Raw genomic sequence first — 20,505 nt, 5'->3', positions numbered from 1 at the left:
TTTAGCGGATGGCTGTTGGGGTGTAAGGGGGGCCCAGAGGCCCATCCATCACCCACCCTCTCCTAGAAGCTGCACAGCGTTTTGCTGAACTGGCTGAACAGAGCTGAATCTGTCTCTCTCGGCAGCAACTATCAAAGAGCTGAACTTGGCCTGAAACGAGCGCCGGCTAAGAGGGAGGGAAGGTGGAAACGACCCAGGAGGCAGGCCTGGCCAGGCAGCGCCACCCTGCTCTAGCTGCCACCGGGTGCTGGCCCCAGGCGTGAGCCTTATCGTCTCAGTAACTTGCACGACGCTGGCCCCGTCTCACAGATGAGAAGACCGAGGGTCGGGGAGGTGGGGCTGGCCTTCTAGTGCAGGTCTGGTTCCAGGGCTTGCTTGCTCTGTCAGCCACCTGTCCCACCGCAGAGAGAAGTGACCTGGGCCATTGACCCCATCTCCCAGGGAGCTGGCACCCAGATCCTGGCCTGGATCCTTGCCGTCTCATCCTTTTGGTGGTGGTGAGAGCTGTTCTTAGGCTTTCCCTTTAGGTAGGCGAAAATATCTGTTTACCCTCCAATGGAGCAATTTCCCAGGCGAGTCTCTAACTAGCTAAGTGATTTGTCCTGCCCCCATCGGCGGAGAAGACGCCCACTGCGACACACGAGCCGGTCTGCAGGGACACATTTAAGTACAACAGCACTTGCACCCGTCACACTCAACACCGATCACCCTCCGTGGGGGCTGGGGACGCGGGGCCGGGACAGCTCCGGGAGTCTGGCCCGCGTCCGGTCGTGGCTCGTGTCCCAGGAGACGGGCACCCCCCAGCCCCAGCGAGATGGCAGGGCTCTCGGGGCTCTGGACTCTAGACTTCCAAAAGGGGTTGCCCTTATGCTGTGTCAAAGGGTGTGCAAGGGTCCTGGTCCACCTGGGCCTCGGTGGGTCAGCAAAAGTTGTCACGGGACCCTCTCAGCCATGCAGGGGGTCCCTGGGGGAGAAAGCTGGACCGGACCCTGGTCTCAGGTGGTGGCTTGGTCCAGCCCTCCGTGCTGGGCTATTCCATGGGGGTCTTCACAGAGTAGGGGGTGCACAGGGCTGCTGTGAGCCCGCAGGGACAGCATGGTGAGGGGAGCGAGGAGACTGCCCACGTTCAGCCTTTGCCCCCACTGATGTTCAGCACGGTGGGGCCGGCGGGGCTCTGAGCCTGGCTGGCTGGGCAGTGAGGGGTGGGCTCTTCCAACCTGGACACGATCTCAGGCAGGGGCTGCCGATTCCACTCGCCCTGCAAGGAAGGGACGAGGAGGTAAATGGAGGCTGGAGGGGCGAAGTGGGGGCCACCTCCCCCAGCACTTCTCCCAGTGACCCTGTGGGTTCCTGCCCTTAAACTCACCTTCTCCCAAACCAAAGCAAACCGCCCACTGCTACGTGGGGGTCCTCACCTGGGAGACGGGGCCGACCCCATCTGCCTGCTCGGCCACCCCTCACTTCCTTCAGGGAAGCGGTCAGAAGGCCTGGGTGCAGCCTGAGTGTTCAGCCGCTCTCCCCACCCCCTGACTCATACACACGGCTGCGTCAAATGCCGCACTTAACCACGTCAGACGTCAGCCCCAAACTGCTCTTTGATGATCCAGTGTTGGCCCCCACCTTGGGGCTGGGAATGTTCAATTAGCGATTAGTCCAGCTCCCAGTCCTTCCAGGAAAGCTGCCTCACAGAGTTGCAGGCTGCGTAGCCTTCTCCACCTAACTCAGCCCCAGCCCAGGCCCTGGGCCCTGCCAGGAGCTCGCAGGGGCTGAGCGAGATGCCTTTGGATCCCGGTGGGTCCTGGATGAGGAGGGAACCCAGCCTGCAGCCTCAGACCCTGACTTCTCACCGCCCCCACCCCCTGAGCGCTGTGTTGTTAGGCTCCGGGGGAGGCTGCGGATGCCCCACTCACACCACTGAGGTTAGTCCCGTGATGTGCCGGCGTGCCAGAGAGGGTGGCACCTTCAGGGGCAGTGGTTAGCACCCTCCGTAGGTGGTCGGCTGTCTGTCTGGGCTGTCTCTCACCACCTGGTCTTTGTTTTGTGTGAGTGCTTCTTGCCAGCTCCTTGGGGGAGGAGCCCTGTCACCCACTGGGGTCCTCTAGGGGTTCTGGGGCACAGCGGTGGGCAGAACTTGCTGCTGGGTGTCCGGAAGGGGCGACTGTGTGGCCAAGGGCAGCCAGCCGGCCCCAGCCGATGCACCCTCCCCCCAACATGGGCAGCCACACCTGGCAGCAGACAAACCACACACACGCGCGCACACCCACGCATATGCACGTACGCACACGCGCGCACGCACACACACACACGTGTACGCACGCACACGGCAGCACACCTGGAAGCGGACAAACCACACGCACATGCGCGCGCACACACACACACACACAGGCAGCCACACCTGGAAGTGGACAAACCACACACACACATGCACGCGTGCACACGCACACACATGCACGCACGCACACATGCATGCAGCACACACACATGCACACACGCACGCACGGACACACACATACATGGGAGGCCACACACGCACGCACACGTGCACACACATGCACACACGCACACAGCAGGCACACCTGGAAATGGTTGCCCCCCCAGACACACACACACGGGCAGCCACACCTAGAAGTGGACAAACCACACACACGCACGCACGCACACACGCGCGCACACGCACGCGCGCACACGCACGCACGCGCACACACACGTGTACGCACGCACGCACACGGCAGCACACCTGGAAGCGGACAAACCACACACACACATGCACGTGTGCACACGCACGCACACGCACGCACGCACACACACATGCAGCACACACATGCACACACGCACGCACGGACACACACATGGGAGGCCACACACGCACGCACACGTGCACACACATGCACACATGCACACAGCAGGCACACCTGGAAATGGATGCCCCCCCAGACACACACACACGGGCAGCCACACCTAGAAGTGGACAAACCACACACATGCACACGCACACGCACGCGCATGCACGCACACAGCGGCACACCTGGAAGCTCACAAGCCACACACACGCATGTGCACACACGCACACGTGCGCACGGCGGCACACCTGGAAGCGGACGGCCGAGGACCTGTTGCAGTGCATGGAGATGGGTGCGAAGCCGTACAGGGCCTTGAGCACCTCGCGGTTGAAGGAGTTCCAGGGCACGGAGGCAAACTGCTCAGGGACAGACGCCTGGGGGCAGGTGCAGACTTCCTCGCTGTTGAACCTGGTGAGAGAAGGAGCCGTCCAGAGTGGGGTCTGGGGGAGCGGAGGGGAGTCCAACAAGGCACCCGTGATGCCTCCCTGAAGAGGGGTGGGGTCCCCAGAGCGGCCCTTCTAGCACACTGCCCTGGCCCTGCCTCCCGCCCTGACGACGAATAGGCTTCATCTCTTGTGCCATCTTGGCTCAGGTGGGAACGGCTGCTCCAGGGCTGGGTGGAGGGGCTTCTCGGGCCAAGTCCAGACTCGATAGGAAGCAAGAATGGGGGTCGCCTGGGGATGCCTGCCACCGGCGCCTGAAGGTGGGTGGGGGCCTGATCGCCAGGTTCCTGCTCACCTTGCTCCTGGGCGCCCTGCTTTCGCCCAGGGCCTGGAGGGTTTGGGGTTGGGGGGAGTGTTCGGGGCCGGGGTTGCCCTGCCATGCCCAGGATGGAAGGCACAGCGGGCATGCCCCGTGGAGCCATCACCTGTTCACGAGGCGGAAGTACTTGTGCAGGAAGCCAGGGTCCACGGCGCTCTTGCAGAGCTCCAGCTGCGTCTGGGGGTAGTAGTGCACATAGTTGACGCACATCTCCTCCAGGATCCCGAAGCCCCCCTGCAGGGTGGAGATGACCCCGTCAGCACTGGCGCGCCAGTGTCACCCCAGACGCTGCCGTTCAGCCTCTCTGGGTGTTCAGTGCTTCCACACACGCACGCGTGCACCCACTCATCACACGAGGCCAGATCGTGTTCTGAGTGGGCAGAGGCCCTGCCCTCCTGGGGTCCTCAGCCTTTGCCAGAGAGACAGACAGCACAGCAGTCAGCCGGCATGTGCAGCTCAGGGAGCGACGCCTCCTCCGCATCCTCGGCTTTATCCTATCTTTGCCGGTCGCAGGAGGCAGGGAGCCCCCTCACGCCCCCAGCCTCACCCCAGCGTGGGCTCCGGTGCTGACACATGTCTGTGGCCTTGGCTCTCCGACTAGGGCAGCCATCAAAATAACCCGGGTAGCTCATTAAAGCAGACATCGCCGGGAGTCACCACCCAGCCTGGGGAGGAACTGATGAGTTTATGTGTTTATTGGGTACCCAGGGGATGTTTGAGGGCAGGAGGAGGAGAAGGGGACAACAGAGGATGAGATGGTTGGATGGCATCACCGGCTCGATGGACATGAGTTTGAGTAAGCTCCGGGAGTTGGTAATGGACAGGGAGGCCCGGCATGCTGCAGTCCATGGGGTCGCAAAGAGTCGGACACGACTGAACTGAACTGAAGAGGGGATGCTGATGCTGGCCCAGGGCCCACAGCGTGAGAGCTGCTGCTTTACTGGATGAGTGAGCGAGGGGCACCCCCGCCCTGCGCTCCAGCAGAGCTCAGACTGGTGCCTGAGCTCTGCGGCAGGGGCGGGACGTTGGGGTGACTTACCACGGTGGCCAGCCTCCTGTCTTCCGTGTTGTATGTGCAAGAGGTGATGAGCACGTCTCCCTGGAGGGCCGAGGCGACAGACGCCCTCAGCACCTGCCCGCCTGGGGTCCAGGTGCCCTGGGCTGGACCCACGAGTGACCACAGTGGTCGGTCCCCCCCGAGGAACTCGACAGTGGCCCCTGGGGTCCCCACACTTGAGGACCACCCTGGAGTGTCCCCAGGGAGTGATGACCAGTCGACTTCTCTGGCCGCTTCTTACTTGGGCCACAGGCCAGCTGGTGGCTGCGTGGGGCTGGTCGGGTGTCACAGCCTGCGTTTGGGCCAGCCCCCACCCTGCCCAAGAGTGCCCTGCTGCATGGTCAGCGACCCACTGGCGAGCCCCAGGCCCTCATCTCTCCCTGAAGCTCTTGGGTCTGTGGTCCTCTGATCAGGCAGGAGGAGGCCTGTGACCCCGAGTGCCCTCTGGTCCTGGCCCCTCCAAGGGCCCCCTGTGCAACCCCGGGGGAGTCTCAGAGCTAGTTCTGGAAGGCCTTCCATGGCCTCTTCCCTCCCCATCCTTCCTGCCCTCCCCCCACCTCAGTCTCCTGCCCTGAACCGGGCACTCACCGGCTGGACAGACACGACCTTCTTCAACATGCGGATCTCCTGGGGTGGGCAGAGCAGAGGGTGGGGAGGGGCAAGGACGAGGCGAGACTTCAGAGTCCTGCAGACCCAGTGCCCCACCCTGCCACCCCACGACCTGGGGGATGCCAGAATGGCTAAGTGAGGCCTCCGGCCAGGAGGCCATTAGAACTAGAAAGTGAGCGTGGGATGGGGGGTGGTGTTGGGAAGAGAAGGTCAAACGGGGCCCTGGCCGCGCCCTGGCGGGCCTGGCAGGGCAGGGGCAGGTGGGGTGGGCGTCCCCACCTGGAAGTGTGGGCTGTAGTGGTTGTCCCTGTTCACGATCTCTGTCTCCCGGCCGTCCCTGGCCAGCACTGTGACCACCTTCCGGCCGGTCAGGTGCGTGTGGAGCTGAGAGGCGAAGATGTGAATCCCTGAGGCGGGCAGGGCCTGCGGGACGGGGCAGGGTCAGGGCCTGGCACGCAGCCGCCACAGCCCCCAGCCCACGGGCGGCCTTGCGCCTGGGTGGCCCTGGCCCTTCCTCCTCCCCAGTCAGGCGAGGCGCTGGCCGTCCCAGCCGTGGCTGGGAAGCGCCAGGGAGACAGGCCAGCCCTCACATCACCCCCAGGGCAGAAGATGACATCCCAGACGTTCCCCCGACGTGACGCTCATGCGGTTTAGATGGAAATCATCCTAAAACGATTACATTCGTCGAGTGATTTCTCCACCACATGTCATCTCCCTGACCTCGCACCGCCGTGCCATCCATACGGTCGGCAGCTCTGTCACCGAGTGACCACAGGTTGCTGCACCTCTGCGAGTCACCCGACTCCCCCTCCGTGCCTCCAGCTTGCTCTCCGCCAGCCACCGCCCCTGCCCTTGGTCATTAGGGGCACCCTCTGGCCCCCTTGCAGTGATGGAGGGCTGGGCGACCTTATGGCCACATGTGTGACAACTGGGAGCCCCTGCCGATGGGTGGGACACGGGTCTCTCCCCCTTGGTCCCGAGTCCAGATGTGTGACAGGTGCAGGGGGATTGCTGTCTTGGGGCCTATGGTCGAAAACACGGTGCTTCTTCTGGGCTTGTCTTCGGCTGGGATGTCTAGACCAGGACAGACTTCCGACTGCGGAAGCTGTTCCCCTCGGGGGTCTGCCAACAGAGACGAGACCCCCACTCTTCCAGAAGCCCTTCCACAAGCATCCACAGAAATGCGATTTTCCCAAAGAACGTACTATTGGAAGGGGAACAAGAACACTGAGCTCTTTTTGTTTTTGCTGTAAAGTACTTAGAGACTCTGCGGAGAGGAGGCAGGCAGGCCCTCGTTTCCAGGCTGGCGAGAGGTGTGCTCAAGGTCAGAGGGTCAACACGACCACCAGCTCTGTCTCAAGGGCACTTTGCTTGCCTAAGGCTTCGAGGAGCCCCCCGCCAAAGGACAAATCCACTCTAAACCTCACCGCAGAGCGGGCTGCGCCTGACTTCTCGCTCTGCACGGCAGGCATGGTGGCCCCTGCGGGCCCCAGGCTCCTCATCTGTTGGGTGGATATGCAAACCCTCACCCGGCTCTGTGACAGTGAAGGGGCCATGCGGGAGAGGGTGTGCACAGCATTCACAACGGACCGAGAAGTAACATCCGCCAAATAGAAACCACCAGAGTAAGATAGACAGCCCACCGGAAACACTGGACGAAGTTACGAGCAGGTATTCACAGAAAAGGAGGGCGAATGGCCTAGAGGTCGGCGCCAAGGTCCTCAGCGTCTATAAATGTGTCCTGAGGTCAGTCGCTCAGTCGTGTCTGACTCTTTGCCACCCCAGGGACTGTAGCCCGCCAGGCTCCTCTGTCCATGGGATTCTCCAGGCAAGAATACTGTAGTGGGTGGCCTTTCCCTCCTCCAGCGTATCTTCCCAACTCAGGGACCCAACCCAGGTCTCCCGCATTGCAGGCAGATTCTTTACCGTCTGAGCCACCAGGGAAGCCCAAGAATACTGGAGTGGGTAGCCTATCCCTTCTCCAGGGAAACTTCTTGACCCAGAAATCAAGCCAGGGTCTCCTGCATTGCAGGCGGATTCTTTACCAGCTGAGCTACCAGGGAAGCCTACTTCTATAAATAGGGGAATTCAAATGGAACAGCAGGGATGTTTTTCTCCCCAATGATTGACACGCTAAGACACTAACACAGTGGGTGGGTAAGTCTGGGGCGCTGGGCACACCCCAGTACTGTGGGGGAGGAAAGCTCCCAGTGGGCTTTCTGGGGGCCGTTTTACCAGAGTCATCCCAATGAAAGCTCACATCCCCGTGCGTGGCAGCTGCACCTCCAGAATCCACCTGGCACAAGTTTCCTGAGCGCACATAAATTTCCTGGAGGGTTTCTTCCCATCAGTGGGAAGTTAAGGCAGCCTGGATGCTGGTGATGAGAGGACAGGTCAGCCCTGGCCAGAACTGGGGGAGGCAGGGGGCATGGAGGACCCAGAATCTGGGGAGCCCCTTTCACTCCTCCGGAAGCTCAGGCCCTCCATCTGCTCAGGAGACTGATGTTACCTGTGCCCACCTGCCCCTCGCAGCCCCGGGGACCAGTGCTCCCTCGTATGCTCCGCCCTGGACGCCTGGCTGGTCTCAGGTGATGAAGTTCCCACTTCATCCGTGCTGCGCGTCGGTTAAAGGGCAAGTCACGGACGAACTATTCAATTTGTTTTGAAGCACGCAAGTGAACGGGCTTGTAGCAACAAGCAGGGAAAACATCTAGAAGGAAACAAAAGATCCCAGAACTGGCAGCCAGGGCAGAGGAGAGGACGCTGCGCTGAGGGGGCCTTGGGGGTCAACTGCGTTTTTCCGCGGTGAACGCGTGCCTGCCCACTCGTGGCTGAACTCGTATTTTCAATGCTGGCTGGGGTGTGGACTGAATGTGTGCATGCTAAGTTGCTTCAGTCGTGTCCGACTCATTGTGACCCTTTGGACTGTAGCCTGCCGGGCTCCTCTGTCCATGGGATTCTCCAGGCAAAGTACTGGAGTGGGTTGCCATGCCTTCCTCCAGGGGATCTTCCTGATCCAGGGATTGAACCCGAGTCTCTTACGTTTCCTGCAGTGGCCAGCGGGTTCTTTACCACCAGCCGCACCACCAAATGGGGGCCCACAGTTATTGCTGGAGAGGGTGATGCAGAACACGCAGCCGCAGGAAGGCTCCTTGGGGTCAGGGGGCTGGGGAGGCTGCAGAAGCTGCAGGGTGGGGGGGAGCGAGGTCACAGCTGCTGCCCTTGGTGCCCACCCTCGGGCCTCAGCAGGAGAAGTGCCAGGCCCTGCCCCGGGTCCGGCCACTCACCAGCTGGGTGCACTTGTCCGTGCAGTAGCCGGTGAGGACGAAGGCCGTCTCCTGCGGGGGGATGGCCATCACGGGCGTGTACGCCAGGCCCAGCTCCATGATGCCCGCGTCGAAGCGCCGCAGCGCAGCCGTGTAGTACAGGCGGATGCCCGAGGAGTCGCGCCGGCCTTGGGGGAGGAGGGACGGAGGTGAGCGGAGGCCCTGGCCCCCAGCCCCGCACATGACCCCCAGCCGCCCTCAGCCAGGAGGCGCTGGGCACCCATGCCTGCTGCTCCCTGCCTTTGTCCCCACACCCGTTTAGTCCAGGCAGACACCATGGTTACCGGAAGACAAATTCACGCACCCCGCGCGGTTCCCATAGGGAGAGAAAGAGCTATTGTTTCTGCGAAAACGAGGCAAGTGCTCTGGGAAGACTTAACTAAGGCAGCAACGAAAGCCCAGAACGGTGCTGTTGAACCGGGCAGGGCGAGATGCCTGCCGTGGGTTGGGAAGCTGGCCAGTCCCTCCGAGGGCTGGGCAGGCGCCTTGATGCTCTTCCTGTGAGTTCACAGGGCCCTGAGCTGGAATCCACCCGCAGCGCGAACCGCTCAGTTTGGGCGGAGAGGAGGGCACGGCCGGTCTCACAGAGGAGCCTCCACCCCTGAGCAGGTGAGCGTGGGTTTGCATGGTGAGGTCAGCAGGAAGTATTTAAGGCACGTCCTTCTGGGGCTCCCTTGTTGATTCCTGTCCTGCAGGGTTGACCCAGGGCTTGCATCTCCTGGGAAGATGTCCCAGGAGAAACCTGAGAAGGAGGGTGGGCTCCTGGGGCGAGGTCTGGAGCTCCCCCGGCTCTCACACCGTCCTGGGCTCCTGGGGCGAGGTCTGGAGCTCCCCCGGCTCACACACCGTCCTGGGCTCCGTTTGCTCAAGTGTGCTGTGTGATCTCCGGTAAGTTGCTGTCCCTCTCTGGACTCAAAGTCAAAGGCCTCATCCAAAGAAGAATCATCGCTTCTGCCCATCACAGTCCAGCCACACCTGCCGGCTCTTCTTGCCGTCAGCTAATTGGCGAGTCCAAAAACTTCCTGGGCAGCCTCCCAGTGGTCATGTGAAGCTGATGGCCGGAGGTCCGGGGATGCTGGCACCCACAGGCCTCTAGCGGCCCCTTCCTGCCCTCTCCCTGCCTGGAATTGCTCAGCGAGGCCCTGAGCAGTTCAGGTCTGATCCCACGGGGGAGGAGTGGAGCTGGACACGGCTCACCCCCTCAGGATACGCAGGAGAGCTGGGAGCCGGGCAGAGAGCCCGTGGAACCAAAGAATCATCGTCCCACGTTATAGATGGGGAAACTGAGGCACAGAGCCTGAGCTAAAGTCCCTGCTCAAGAACTGCAGGGCTGGGAAGTAGCCGAGCTGGAATGCAGCCCACGGCGCCTTTGGGGCCGGGCTGTCTCCCTGCTCAGCTGCTCTGAGGTGGAACCAAGAACATCGCCTCTGCCTCCCGCCCCCTTGCACCAGCCACCCCCCCCACCACCACCACCGCAGTGTCCAAACTCAGCCTCTGTGTCTCTGGGCTGATTACATCAGAGGATAATAATAAAAAGGGAGATGCAATTGGTTAAAATTCAGACAGGGATTAAATAATGAAATAATTGTGGAATTTTGATATTTATAGAAAAGAGACCCATCTCCAGATTTTGCGAAGCGACAGGAGCGTCCTTATATTTGGCAAAGGATCCATAAATACAAGCAGATAATCAGGAAGAGACAGACTTCCTTGATGCTTAAGGAGTTTTCGAAAATCCATTTGCTTTCAGGTTTTAAATGAGCCATAAATCCCATACCACGCTAAGGCCCAAGCTGACTTATGGTCCTCTCTGTGCGTGCGGCAGATAATTCTAGCGGTGGCAGAAGGTATTAATTATGCGGCCGGGAAGAAATCGCTGGCGGCTACCGGTCAAGCTCACCCCCGGAGCCTGCACCCTGTTGGGAGTGCTGTGTCCCGAGCCTTCACAGCCCCAGAGCGGCTGAGCGAGTGAGTGAGCACGGGCAGGGGGAGGGTGCCCCACGCCTGGTCACACCACCAGGGAGAGACGGGCTGGGCCCAGCCTGGAGCTCAGGTTCTTATCAGACCGTTTCTGCCCTTCATTACACAAATGAAAAGTGTCATTTAAAAAAAAGTGAGTGAGAAGAAGCCTGTGTGGCTATATATGGCGGAAGACGCCGGTGAAACGGGGAGGAAAACCCTCTCACTTTCTGGGGTAGTATCAGCTGGCATCACCCTCCTAAAGACTGACCCTGTGCCCACCTTCGGGTGCAGAGCGGCCCAGCTGTCCTGCTCTCTGGCCCCCACCTCGCTTTCCCAGCCCCTACGCTACAGCCAGGCCGGACCACCTGTGTTTTCTGGAGCATGCTGGCCTTGCCCACCTCCATGTCTAGGCACAGCCTGTCCCTCCATCTGGAACACAGCACGTGTCGGCTTCCCTCATGAAAAGGCTCCTCGTCCTCCAAGGCCGCCACCATGCCGCCCGGGCCACCGAGACTCCTCCTTTCATACCTCCTGGCCCCCTGCTTGCGTCTCCCTCCTGAGAAGCCTTTGCACCTTCCTGGACCCGAGGTCTGCTGTGGTCGATCGGGGAACAAGATCACACTGCTTCCCATGCGGAGGGTCTCGTGGGTTTCTGTCTGCTGAGCATGGACTCAACAGCAGGAGGCAGACGAGGGCCACCCCTCCAGCACCCAGGGCAGACATTTCCAATCAATCCCAGATGCCTTTCCAGGTGCCGTCGCCGAGGGCCACTCAGAGGAGAGCCAGGCGAGCAGGACCTGTTTGCTGCCCTGACTCAGAACACGTGGAAACAAAACCCCGTTGTCACACGCACACTCCAGGCACACATTTGCTCCATCGAGAGAAGCAGGAGGGAGGTCCATGGCCAGAAACACCCCTGTTGAGCCAGGCACGCCCCTTGCCCCTGGAGACAGTCTGGGGCTGTGCCTCCTCGTGGTCAAGCCATCGGAGGCTGGGCTCTGGGTCAGGGATGATGTTGGCTCGGAGGGCCCTGCTTTCTGCTATCCAGCCAGGTGCCTTGTCCCGGCCCATGCTGTTCTGGGAATGGAAGAAGATGGGAGCACCCCTCGTGCTCAGGGGTAGGGGGCGTCTCTGGGTTTTAGCAGCCTCACAGAAGTTAGACTTCCAGGAGATACGGCGTTTGCACCCCCCTCCAGCTGACACCCTCTCTCCACTGTCTGTGTCCCCGTTGGTCGGCACATCCTGATACTAGCCGTCTGCTCTGCAGGTGCCAGCAAGGAAATGCTGTGGGGAGGGGTGAGCTGTGTCTTACCCTGGCCTCAATTTCCTCATCTGCAAAATGGGCACACAAGAAACCTCAAGCTGCCTTTCCCAGGTGGTTCCCGGGGCAGTGCCAGGGCGGCAGCAGCTGGTGTTTGTGGGGGTGGGGGTGAGGCGCTGCGCCCCTCCTGTGTGGGTGTGCGCCTTTAAGAGCCCACCGCAGCCACAGGAGACGGGCAGAGAGGAGACTGAGAGGGCCACAGGCCACAGTGGGTCAGGCGACAGGCAGGCTCGACTCGGGGGAGAGGACGCAGGCTGAGCCCTGCCAGCCCGGCTACCCCCCAGGACACAGAGAGTCCACGGGCTCCCGAGGGCAGGCGGGGGCAGGTAAGAAGGGCGGCGCGCTCGGACGTCCTACCTGTTATCACCAGTGGGTTGTGGTAGTGAACTTCCAGGCGGAGAAATCTGGAGGAGCCGGGCCCCCCGAAGGCCAGGCCTGCTTCCTCTGGGTAGTAAAAGGCCTGCGGAGGGCAAAGGGAAGGCTCAGCCCAGAAGACAGATGGGCAGGTGCCAGGGCAGGCCCTGGGGGCCAGGGCAAACCCACCCGCGTGCCGGAGCCTGAGCTGCAAGGGTGGGGGCGAGGGTTGGTGGGGCAGCCAGGTTAGAACCACGCTCCCCCACTGACGGGCAGCTCGTTACCAGCCCACACAGTGCTCCTGTTAGACTTGAGGTCAGGGGGTGCAGAGAGCTCTTAACCCCAGGCAAGCCCACCGCCCAAGCCCACCGCTGAGCTGCTGGAAGAAGCTGCTGGAAGACCCTGGACACAGCCAGTCCCCTCCAAATCCAGCGGAACTTGATGGGGAGTGAGAATGATGCCCATGAGGGAAGGAACAGGGGCTGGAGGAAGCATCTGTGGCTCCAAAGAGCCATGGGACTCCAGCGGCGTAGAGGCAGTGGGGAGAGGGGGCCCCGGGGAGACGCGGGAGGGGCACGCACCTTGGCGCCCAGGGCCCAGGCGGCCAGCACGTGACGGCAGAAGTTGAGCCGCTGCGGCTTCATCTTGGAGTCGCAGGGCCCGCTGAAGTGGGGGATGGTCTCGAACTCGGCGGCGCACTGGAAGACCTCCATGTGGTGCACCAGCGCCTCGTTGCCCTCGGTGACGATGGGCTCGTACTGCGGGGTGGGCACCCGCTGAGACCCCGCCCCCACACGCTCACCCCCACTGAAGCCCCCCTCCCGAGTGGGCCTCTGCTTGCCCATCTGTAAAATGGGAGGGCTGCACCCGGTGGTTTCTGGGGAGCCTCGAGTCCAGGGTTTTGGGAGCTAACCCACCACCTGGGAACCAGTCAGGATCTGCCAGAAGGTCATGGTGAGAGCTGAAGCAGAGGGAAGGGGTCCCCGGCAAGTCATTTCTTGGCTGGGGGAGACAGGAAGTCAGCAGTCCTTGCGTGAAAGCAGCAGGGGCTGGAGACACGGAGATTGCTCAAGGCTGAGCCTGAGCCTAGGGGGCAGGTGCAGCTGTGAGTCTGTCCCGTTGCTTCCTGCTGTGTAAGTTGGGGGCTCACACAGCCTCTCTGGGCCATACACCCTCGACTGGAATAAGGATGCTGATCTGTAGGGCTGTGTGTGTAGTGCTGGGACGATGGAGTGGGTAAACCACTTTCCCTTCCCCTGGAGCCAGACAAAGAGTAATCCAGCAGCTGTTGTCATTCTTGTGTCTCCAGGTGCATGTTCAGAGCAACTGAGCCCTGAGCTGAGCTGTTATTTCAAGGGGGAGTGTGGCCTGACAGACAGATAGATAGACAGCCATTCCCATCCCAGGGGAAGATGCAGAAATCAAGACATCGGTTGGTCCAGGCTGGAAGCCGGGCTGCAGCAGCCCTGGGGGGCGCGGAGGGGGAGCGAGCAGGGTGATGGGGGTCAGAGCATGCGTGGGGCTGGACCCCGGACAGCTCTCCAGGAGTGGACACGCTGGGGCCCGCGTACCATGACGATGTGGTGCCGGGGGAAGCCGTCCGGGAGCTCGGTCACGTAGCACCAGTACGTGGTCTGCTGGCCGGGGATGAGGACGTCGGGGGCGCGGATCTCCATGGTGCGCGTGTCCGCGGGCAGGGCCGGCTTCGGGATGCTGGGCTTCAGCAGCTGCACCCTCTGCAGCCCCGTGTGCAAGCCGGATGTGTTGATGGACTCCAGCGACCGGAGCGGCTCCTCCAGGAATCCATACACCAGGTGGACGGTGCCGTCCTGCAGGCAAGACAGGGCCTCTTCACTCACAGCCCCAAGCCCGGCTCCTGGTGAGCGGGAGGCTGCCGGGTCCCTCCCCACAGTGACATGCTTGGTTCTCATCTCTGTGAAGGACGGGAACCTTCAGGCTCTGTGTGAACTGGGCTGGGATTAAATCCAAGGCCACCCACGCCCAGAGCCCACGCATTAATACCTTTTGTCTTCCTAAATGCCCTCAATCTACATTCGCTTAGTGTCCGTTCAACTAACCATTGCTGGCTCGCTGTGAACGAGGCTGGCTCATCTGGGACCCCGGGTCCCTCTGTCTCCCCCAGGTCCCTGGGAATAGGGCTGTTCTCTGCACAGGTGTCTCAGAGCTCCAGGCGGGAGGTTGCCCCGCACCAGACTAGAAGCTCTGAGCTGAGCACACGTGGGCATCAGACACCCTGCAAAGTTCGGGGAGAGGGTGCTCTGCCCGCCCTTGCCTCCTCCATGGGTAAGCAAGCAGGAGAGTTGAGGACTCGGGTGACCTTCTGGAAGTGACAGGGACAAAGCAGGTGATTAAATAGTTAATCCCATTAGCGGATTCTAAGTAGGAAAAAGTACAGGAGACCCCTGAATGTTAATGATTACTCAAGAAGCATTTGCTTAACCACAGAACCAAGCAACAAAACCATACAGAAGCAGCAAGAGACGCGCCCCCCAAATAAGAAAACAGCGGTGGCAAGAGGCCCCCAGCCCTGCCCAGTGAGCTCAGTGAGCTAGGGCCTGCCCTCTGCACACAGGAAAGCGGTGCTTTGTGGACCTGGCCTGACCATGTAGGGACAGGGAAACTCCCCTGCCCGACCGGGAGGCGGAGCTGACGACGGAAGCGTGATGTCTACTCAAGAAAGACAGAGAGGGTCTTCTCCCCACCCCACTTCTCCTTTGGCTATAAAACTGTAGCCCACTAAGTTCTCGGGGTGCAGGACTCTCTTGCCTCCCAAGCGTCATGTTCTCATGAACCCCTTCTTCTCGATCCCTCTGCCCCAGGCTGGATTCTTCCTGCTCTGAGACAGGAAGGACTGGCGCTCTCCGGAGCCCCCAGAACACTACCCGTCTGTTTCAGGACTTATCCTGGCCCCAGCTCTGTCCCCACCACGCCATGGGTACCCAGGCACGTCCTCCCCCGTCTGGCCTCGGTTTCCTCACGTTGCGCCAGGCCAGCCTTTGTCACTGTCATGCTGCAAAGATAACGCAAGACCATGGGCGTCAACGTGCACTGAAAAGTTAGGTGGATTTTGTCTTCAAGAGAAAACCGGGTTGCTTTTCCCTAAGGGTCTCGGATCCGCTGTGGCCGTGAATTCCTGGACGGAGCAGGTTGAGCCTTACTTGTAGGTCCCTTTCTCCCTTTGCAGGCAGGTAAACTGAGGCGCAGTGGAGGCGGGGGCTTGCCCTGAGCCTCAAAGACCATTGGCCAACCAGGGCCAGGTCGAAGGACCAAAGTCTCCTGGAGAGTCTTCTCCAGAATTCCACTGAAGATGCTGGGCCCAGAGGAGAGAGCAAGTCCAGGGCAAGGTCACTCAGGGCTCCATTAGAAGGCTTCGGGGCGAGACCCACGTCTAGAGACATGTCAGCTAAGTGTCAACCAAGAGCTGCTTATTCAAAGCATCAGAGGCTGAGAGCAGAGCTGGCTTCTCCCAAGCTGCCTTGTCCCTGCCTGGCTGCCCCTGGGAGCCCCTCTCTCTGCGGGTGAGGGGCCCGGGATGCTGCCCCGGACGTTACGACGGCTCCACCCCGCCCACGGCAAGCGGGCCGCCACCCACCTCGATGAGGTAGTCGTTGGGGTCACAGGTGCCAAAAGGCCTCTTGAAGAGCAGGTACAGGCCTTCTGGAGTCCTCTGTGCCCGCAGAAGCTGGTAATCCTGCTGGGAGTCCAGGTGGACCTGCCCCTTCTGGTCACTCCAGGCATCCTGCAGAGACAAGGTCAGGCTTGGAGCCCAAGCGGCCGGGCCGAGGGGGCGGGTGGTCACCCACAGCACAGCCCCTGGACACACCCCGCCCTGGGGTGCCTGGCCTTGACAGGTGACCTCAAATGCCAGCCGGCGCTGGTCAGCCAAGCAGGTTCCCAGACCTCTGGGTGGGACCCAGAAACTGTATTACCCAGGAGGTGCCAGGACTGGGGACGTGGGGTCCTAGACAAAGAATCCCTCTTGGTCTGGGGGACAGCGGCCTGACAGCACACAGAGCCTTGGAGAGGGGAGAATGAAGGGAGAGAGAGGCGCTGGCAGTGGGGTGTGGGCACCAGCCCATACTCAAAGGCCCCGAGAGAGTGAAGCCCTGCACCTGCGCACCTCACTCGAGTCCCAGCTTTGCCTGGAGAAGGTAAACTGAGGCCCCGGAGCACACAGACCCACTGCCGGTCCCCAGGATGTTCAAGGGCGGTGGCTCTGGCCAGCCCCTCCCCTCCCCTATCCCCAGCTGCCTCCTGGCACCCAGCTCTAAGGCCCAGCCACCCAGGGGCTCCAGGCCAGGGCACCAAAGACAGCCCCTGGGCCAGGCGGCTGCGAGGGAGGCCCTGCCCCGACCAGCAGGGGAGGGGCAACGCGGGCCAGAGCTATTCGGCCTCAGAATGCTTTCAAACCCTGCATTCAGGGCGGCAGCACATTTTCTTCATTTCCTTGAGGAAAAAAAGAAACCCACGAAAGATTTTGCCAAATCTCCCCCCTGGAGAAAAGCGCCGTGACGAAGCTCCTGCCGGGGGACGCTGGGGATCTGCAGGACTCAGTTCAAACAGAAGCAGAAACTTAGCCTGTGAGCCTTCAGCTGGAAATCTAGAATGTATTTGTTGAACATATTGCTAGAGGAGGAAAAACAAGCCTGACATTTGTTTGCATAGGAATTTGTTGTGCAAATTAATCTTGCCTGTGCGGGAGGATGCGAAAGTCACCCCAGCTCTCTTGGCAGCCGGGGAAGCTGGGCCCGGGGCTCGCTGCTCCTCTGGGACCGGCTTGGAGCCGTGCTGCCCCGGTCTTCCTGGGCCGTGACCCAGAGCCACTGAGCTGCCTCGTGCAGGGGAGGCGGGGCGGCCCAGAGCCAGTGGCCCCCATCCCATCCGGCTGGTGGTCAGGCTCACCCAGGCTCCCGCCTCCCTGGAAAATGGGCAAAGCTCCTTCCTGCCTGCAGAGTTGTGGTGGGGGTTGGATGGAGCACCCCTGGGGTTCCAGAAAGATCAGCCAAGGGTGTCAGCTCATGTGAACCCCCTTATCCCGAGAAAGTAGAGAGGCAGAATCGTACCCACTCTGCAGATGGGGCACACGAGGCTGGGAGGCCCCTCCTGAGCCTGGCTAGCCAGTCCGGCCGGATTCCCACTCTTCAGGAAGTAAGAGCCCCTCTGCCCACAGATCGAGTGCCTGCTGACTTGCAGGAGCGTGTTAGCCCTCCTGGGTTTGTGTCCCTGAGAGAGCGGGTTTGGCCCCCAGGGAGGCGGGGGTAGAGGAAGCTGGGGCGGTGCTCAGGGCAGGATGGCTGGGCTCTCCCCACCCGGGGGGACCCTCTGCAGTCTGTCCAGGGCCCCGCAAGCCCCTCTCCTCCGAAGGGCAATGTCCCTGCTCCTCCACCCTTTCCAGCAAGAATTGAGGGTGAATTTGGGGTGTGGAGTGAGGTGTGTGCCTCAGTGTGGATGGTTCCTTCCAGGCCGGGTGCGCAGGTCACCCACGTGTGCAAGCACCAGCTCCCAGGCGGCGCAGGCCGGGCCCCTCGCTTGGGTGCGTGTGAGCTCCGCACGCTGTTTGTGCAGGTGGGGGCGTGGGGGCCTCCTTCCTGAGGGCGACATGGAGGTGTGGAGAGGCTGTGCTTTATGTGGTGAGCGTGTCCCCCGTCTTGGGCTGCGCTCCTTGGGCGTGCCGGGCAGTCAGGGAAGCCACCTGTTTCCCATCTTGACCTCATGTCGGCATCCGAGACGCCCAAGCTTGGGACACAGGGATGCTCAGATACAGGGGACCAGAGAGGCGAGAGGAAGACTTCCTTTGCCAGGTTCGGGAGGGCGAGTGCAGAGAAGGGCAGGATCAGGGGCGCTGCGGTGGGGGAGGACTCACCCCAAAGTAGGCGCCGTCCCTGTCAGTCCAGAGCACCACCAAGTCAGCATTCTCCAGCTCCCCTCGGTCCGACATCCCAAACAGGACACCAGCCTTGAGCTCCCGCACCAGGAGCTGGAAGTAGATGGTCTCCTGCGCATAGCTGATGTTCCAGGACAGCTCCAGGGTCCCCTCGGGGTCCAGGGGGATGTGGAAGGGGAAGGGGCTCTCGGCGGGGGCCGAGCCCTGCAGTGCAGCCACGAGGATGACCAGGAAGACGGCCACCGCGGTGCCGTACATGGAGGCCGCCTCGCGCACGCTGGGGCTGGGGACCTGCATGGCTGGGCGAGCGCGGCCACCCCACCTGGCCATTTATGTCCCGGGCCCCCGGGGAGGTGGGCTCAGGCTGCACCGGTAATCACATTTGTCTGGTGGGGAATTCAATTGTCCCAGCAACCCTCCCACCAGCCTGGGCCCCCAGGCCAAAAGCTTTTCTGCCCTCGTTTCTCCTAATTGGCACTAATGACGCATGGACATCATCAGCGGGAATCGAAGCAGACGGGCTGATTTCATTCTCTCTGAATGGTCCCCGAGAGCCATCCGGGAAGGGCTCCTCCCTGCGGGCGCCCTCCAGCTGAGCACCGGGCTGACAACCAGGGCCTGTCCCCGCACGGCTGGCAGGCGGGGCCGTGCCGCCCCATTTGTGGATGGGCAGACGGAGGCTCCGTGGGGTCATTTCCGAGGTGGTGGTGGTGGTTTAGCTGTGAAGTCGCTTCTGACTCCTTTGTGACCCCATGGACTCTAAGCCCACCAGGCTCCTCCGTCCGTGAGATTTCTTAGGCAAGAATCCTGGAGTGGGTTGCCATTTCCTCTCCAGGGGATCTTCCCGGCCTAGGGATCGAACCGCGTCTCCTGCAGTGGGAGGCGGATTCTCTACCACTGAACCACCAGGGAAACCCCCATTTCTAAAGTGGCCAGTGAGAAAAGAGACCTCACTGCTGCAGGCCCAGGGAGCCATGTCTATAGCCCTGGAGGGCGGACCAACTTCAAACTAAAAATAAGAGACGATCCCCAAATAGTCCCCGTGTTTAGACACTCTCCCCGGGCCTGCTGCCGCCGCTCTTGTCTGCTCTCTTCTCCCCACAGGCTCCAGCTGGCGCCACAGCTGCTCCCGAGGGAGTGGGCGTGCTGCTGGGGGCAGGGGCAGATGGCCCAGCGGTATGCTGGCGGTGGGGGCGGGGGGGTGTGGACAGACTGCAGGTGGGTTTCTGGGGAGCCCGGACAGCACCGCACATTGCCGGGGAGCAGACTTCTTGACGACGCCTTGCGGAGGGGTAGGCCGCAGACTCTGCAGAAAGGGGTGTGAGCCACAGGCCTGCTTCCTCGTCTCTGAAGCTCCAGCACCCACAGTGTTGCTTAGCCTGGAGTGGACCCAGTCTGAATTCGAAGCCTCCCAGGGCAGCCAGTCTATGGCAGTGTTTCTCCCACACACACCACAGGGCTTTTGCACAGACCCACTGGGACTCATGGCCCATTGAGCTCAGGTGTCAGTCTCTCTGCAGACCAGCTCACCCAGTCCTTCTCCGTGCAGAGTGGGCTGGGCATGTGCTACCGCCGCTGGGAAGTTCTCCCTGACCGCATTCTGCTCTGAACTTGGCTGCCTCCTTCCAGGAACCTGACTTCCTTCTTTCTTCCTTCTTCAGTTGCTCCTCTCTCTGGCAAAACCAAGAACCTGAGCAATATCCTCAGTATCCACAATATTGCCCGCAAGTATCCACAAGTCCTCAAAGAGCGACGAAGGCCGGCCTAGAGCTTGCAGCGTCTGGCCCTGCTTTTGCTCTGAGCTCTGCTCCTCAGGAAGGGGTGACTGTGTCTGCCTGAAGGCGAAATCTGGAGCAAGCTACCCTCCTCCCAGGACCTGGTGGGTGGTGGGCTCTCCTCACGGCGGCTGGGCCGCCCTGCAAACAGGGCGGAAGGAGAAGGCTGCTACGAGAGGCCCCAGGACCCCTCCCTGACTTACACGGGTGGGGTGCTACAGGACTCGCTGCTCACAGCGCCATCACCGCATGGCTGTCCTTGGGGCCGCTCCCCGAGCCGGCACAGCGTCAGAGCGAGACACAGGGTGAGTGAATCCGGGAACGCGCGAGCCGACTCACAAACAGGCGGGACGCCGCCACTAGCCTGCGTCCTGGGCCTGAGGAAAGATGCGGACGGGTAACGGGTCATGAGAGCCGGCCCCCTGGGCCCCGGAGGCCGCAGACCCTTGGCTCCAGTGACGAGACAGAAGCCAGGGAGGGCTGCAGCCTGGGGCGGCAGGTGGGCTTCCTGGAGCAGGGCAGGGGCTCAGTTAGAGCCTGGGAGGATGGGGTTCCCACGGATGCGGTGGCCCCGGGGGTGCCTGGCTACAGGAT

The 20,505-nt window shown here is 61.6% G+C and overlaps 1 protein-coding gene across 1 annotated transcript; it reads right to left on the bottom strand.

The window, feature by feature from the left end:
* Nucleotides 1-644: 644 nt before the first annotated feature.
* Nucleotides 645-18,453, bottom strand: DBH (dopamine beta-hydroxylase). The gene is made up of 12 exons (XM_019971141.2): nucleotides 18,116-18,453; nucleotides 15,845-15,991; nucleotides 13,803-14,060; nucleotides 12,813-12,989; nucleotides 12,235-12,337; nucleotides 8,556-8,722; nucleotides 5,548-5,691; nucleotides 5,248-5,286; nucleotides 4,642-4,701; nucleotides 3,709-3,836; nucleotides 3,089-3,248; nucleotides 645-1,258 (listed from the first exon to the last, which is right to left on the bottom strand). The coding sequence occupies exons 1-12, from the start codon at nucleotides 18,431-18,433 to the stop codon at nucleotides 1,127-1,129; spliced, it is 1,833 nt and encodes a 610-aa protein (XP_019826700.2). The 5' UTR covers nucleotides 18,434-18,453; the 3' UTR covers nucleotides 645-1,126.
* Between the last annotated feature and the right edge of the window lie 2,052 nt (nucleotides 18,454-20,505).

The sequence above is a fragment of the Bos indicus genome, chromosome 11 (assembly GCF_029378745.1).
Source record: "Bos indicus isolate NIAB-ARS_2022 breed Sahiwal x Tharparkar chromosome 11, NIAB-ARS_B.indTharparkar_mat_pri_1.0, whole genome shotgun sequence".
NCBI lineage: Eukaryota > Metazoa > Chordata > Mammalia > Artiodactyla > Bovidae > Bos > Bos indicus.
The sequence above is the reverse complement of the archived record's forward strand: the minus strand, read 5'-3'. Positions and strand labels throughout refer to the sequence as shown.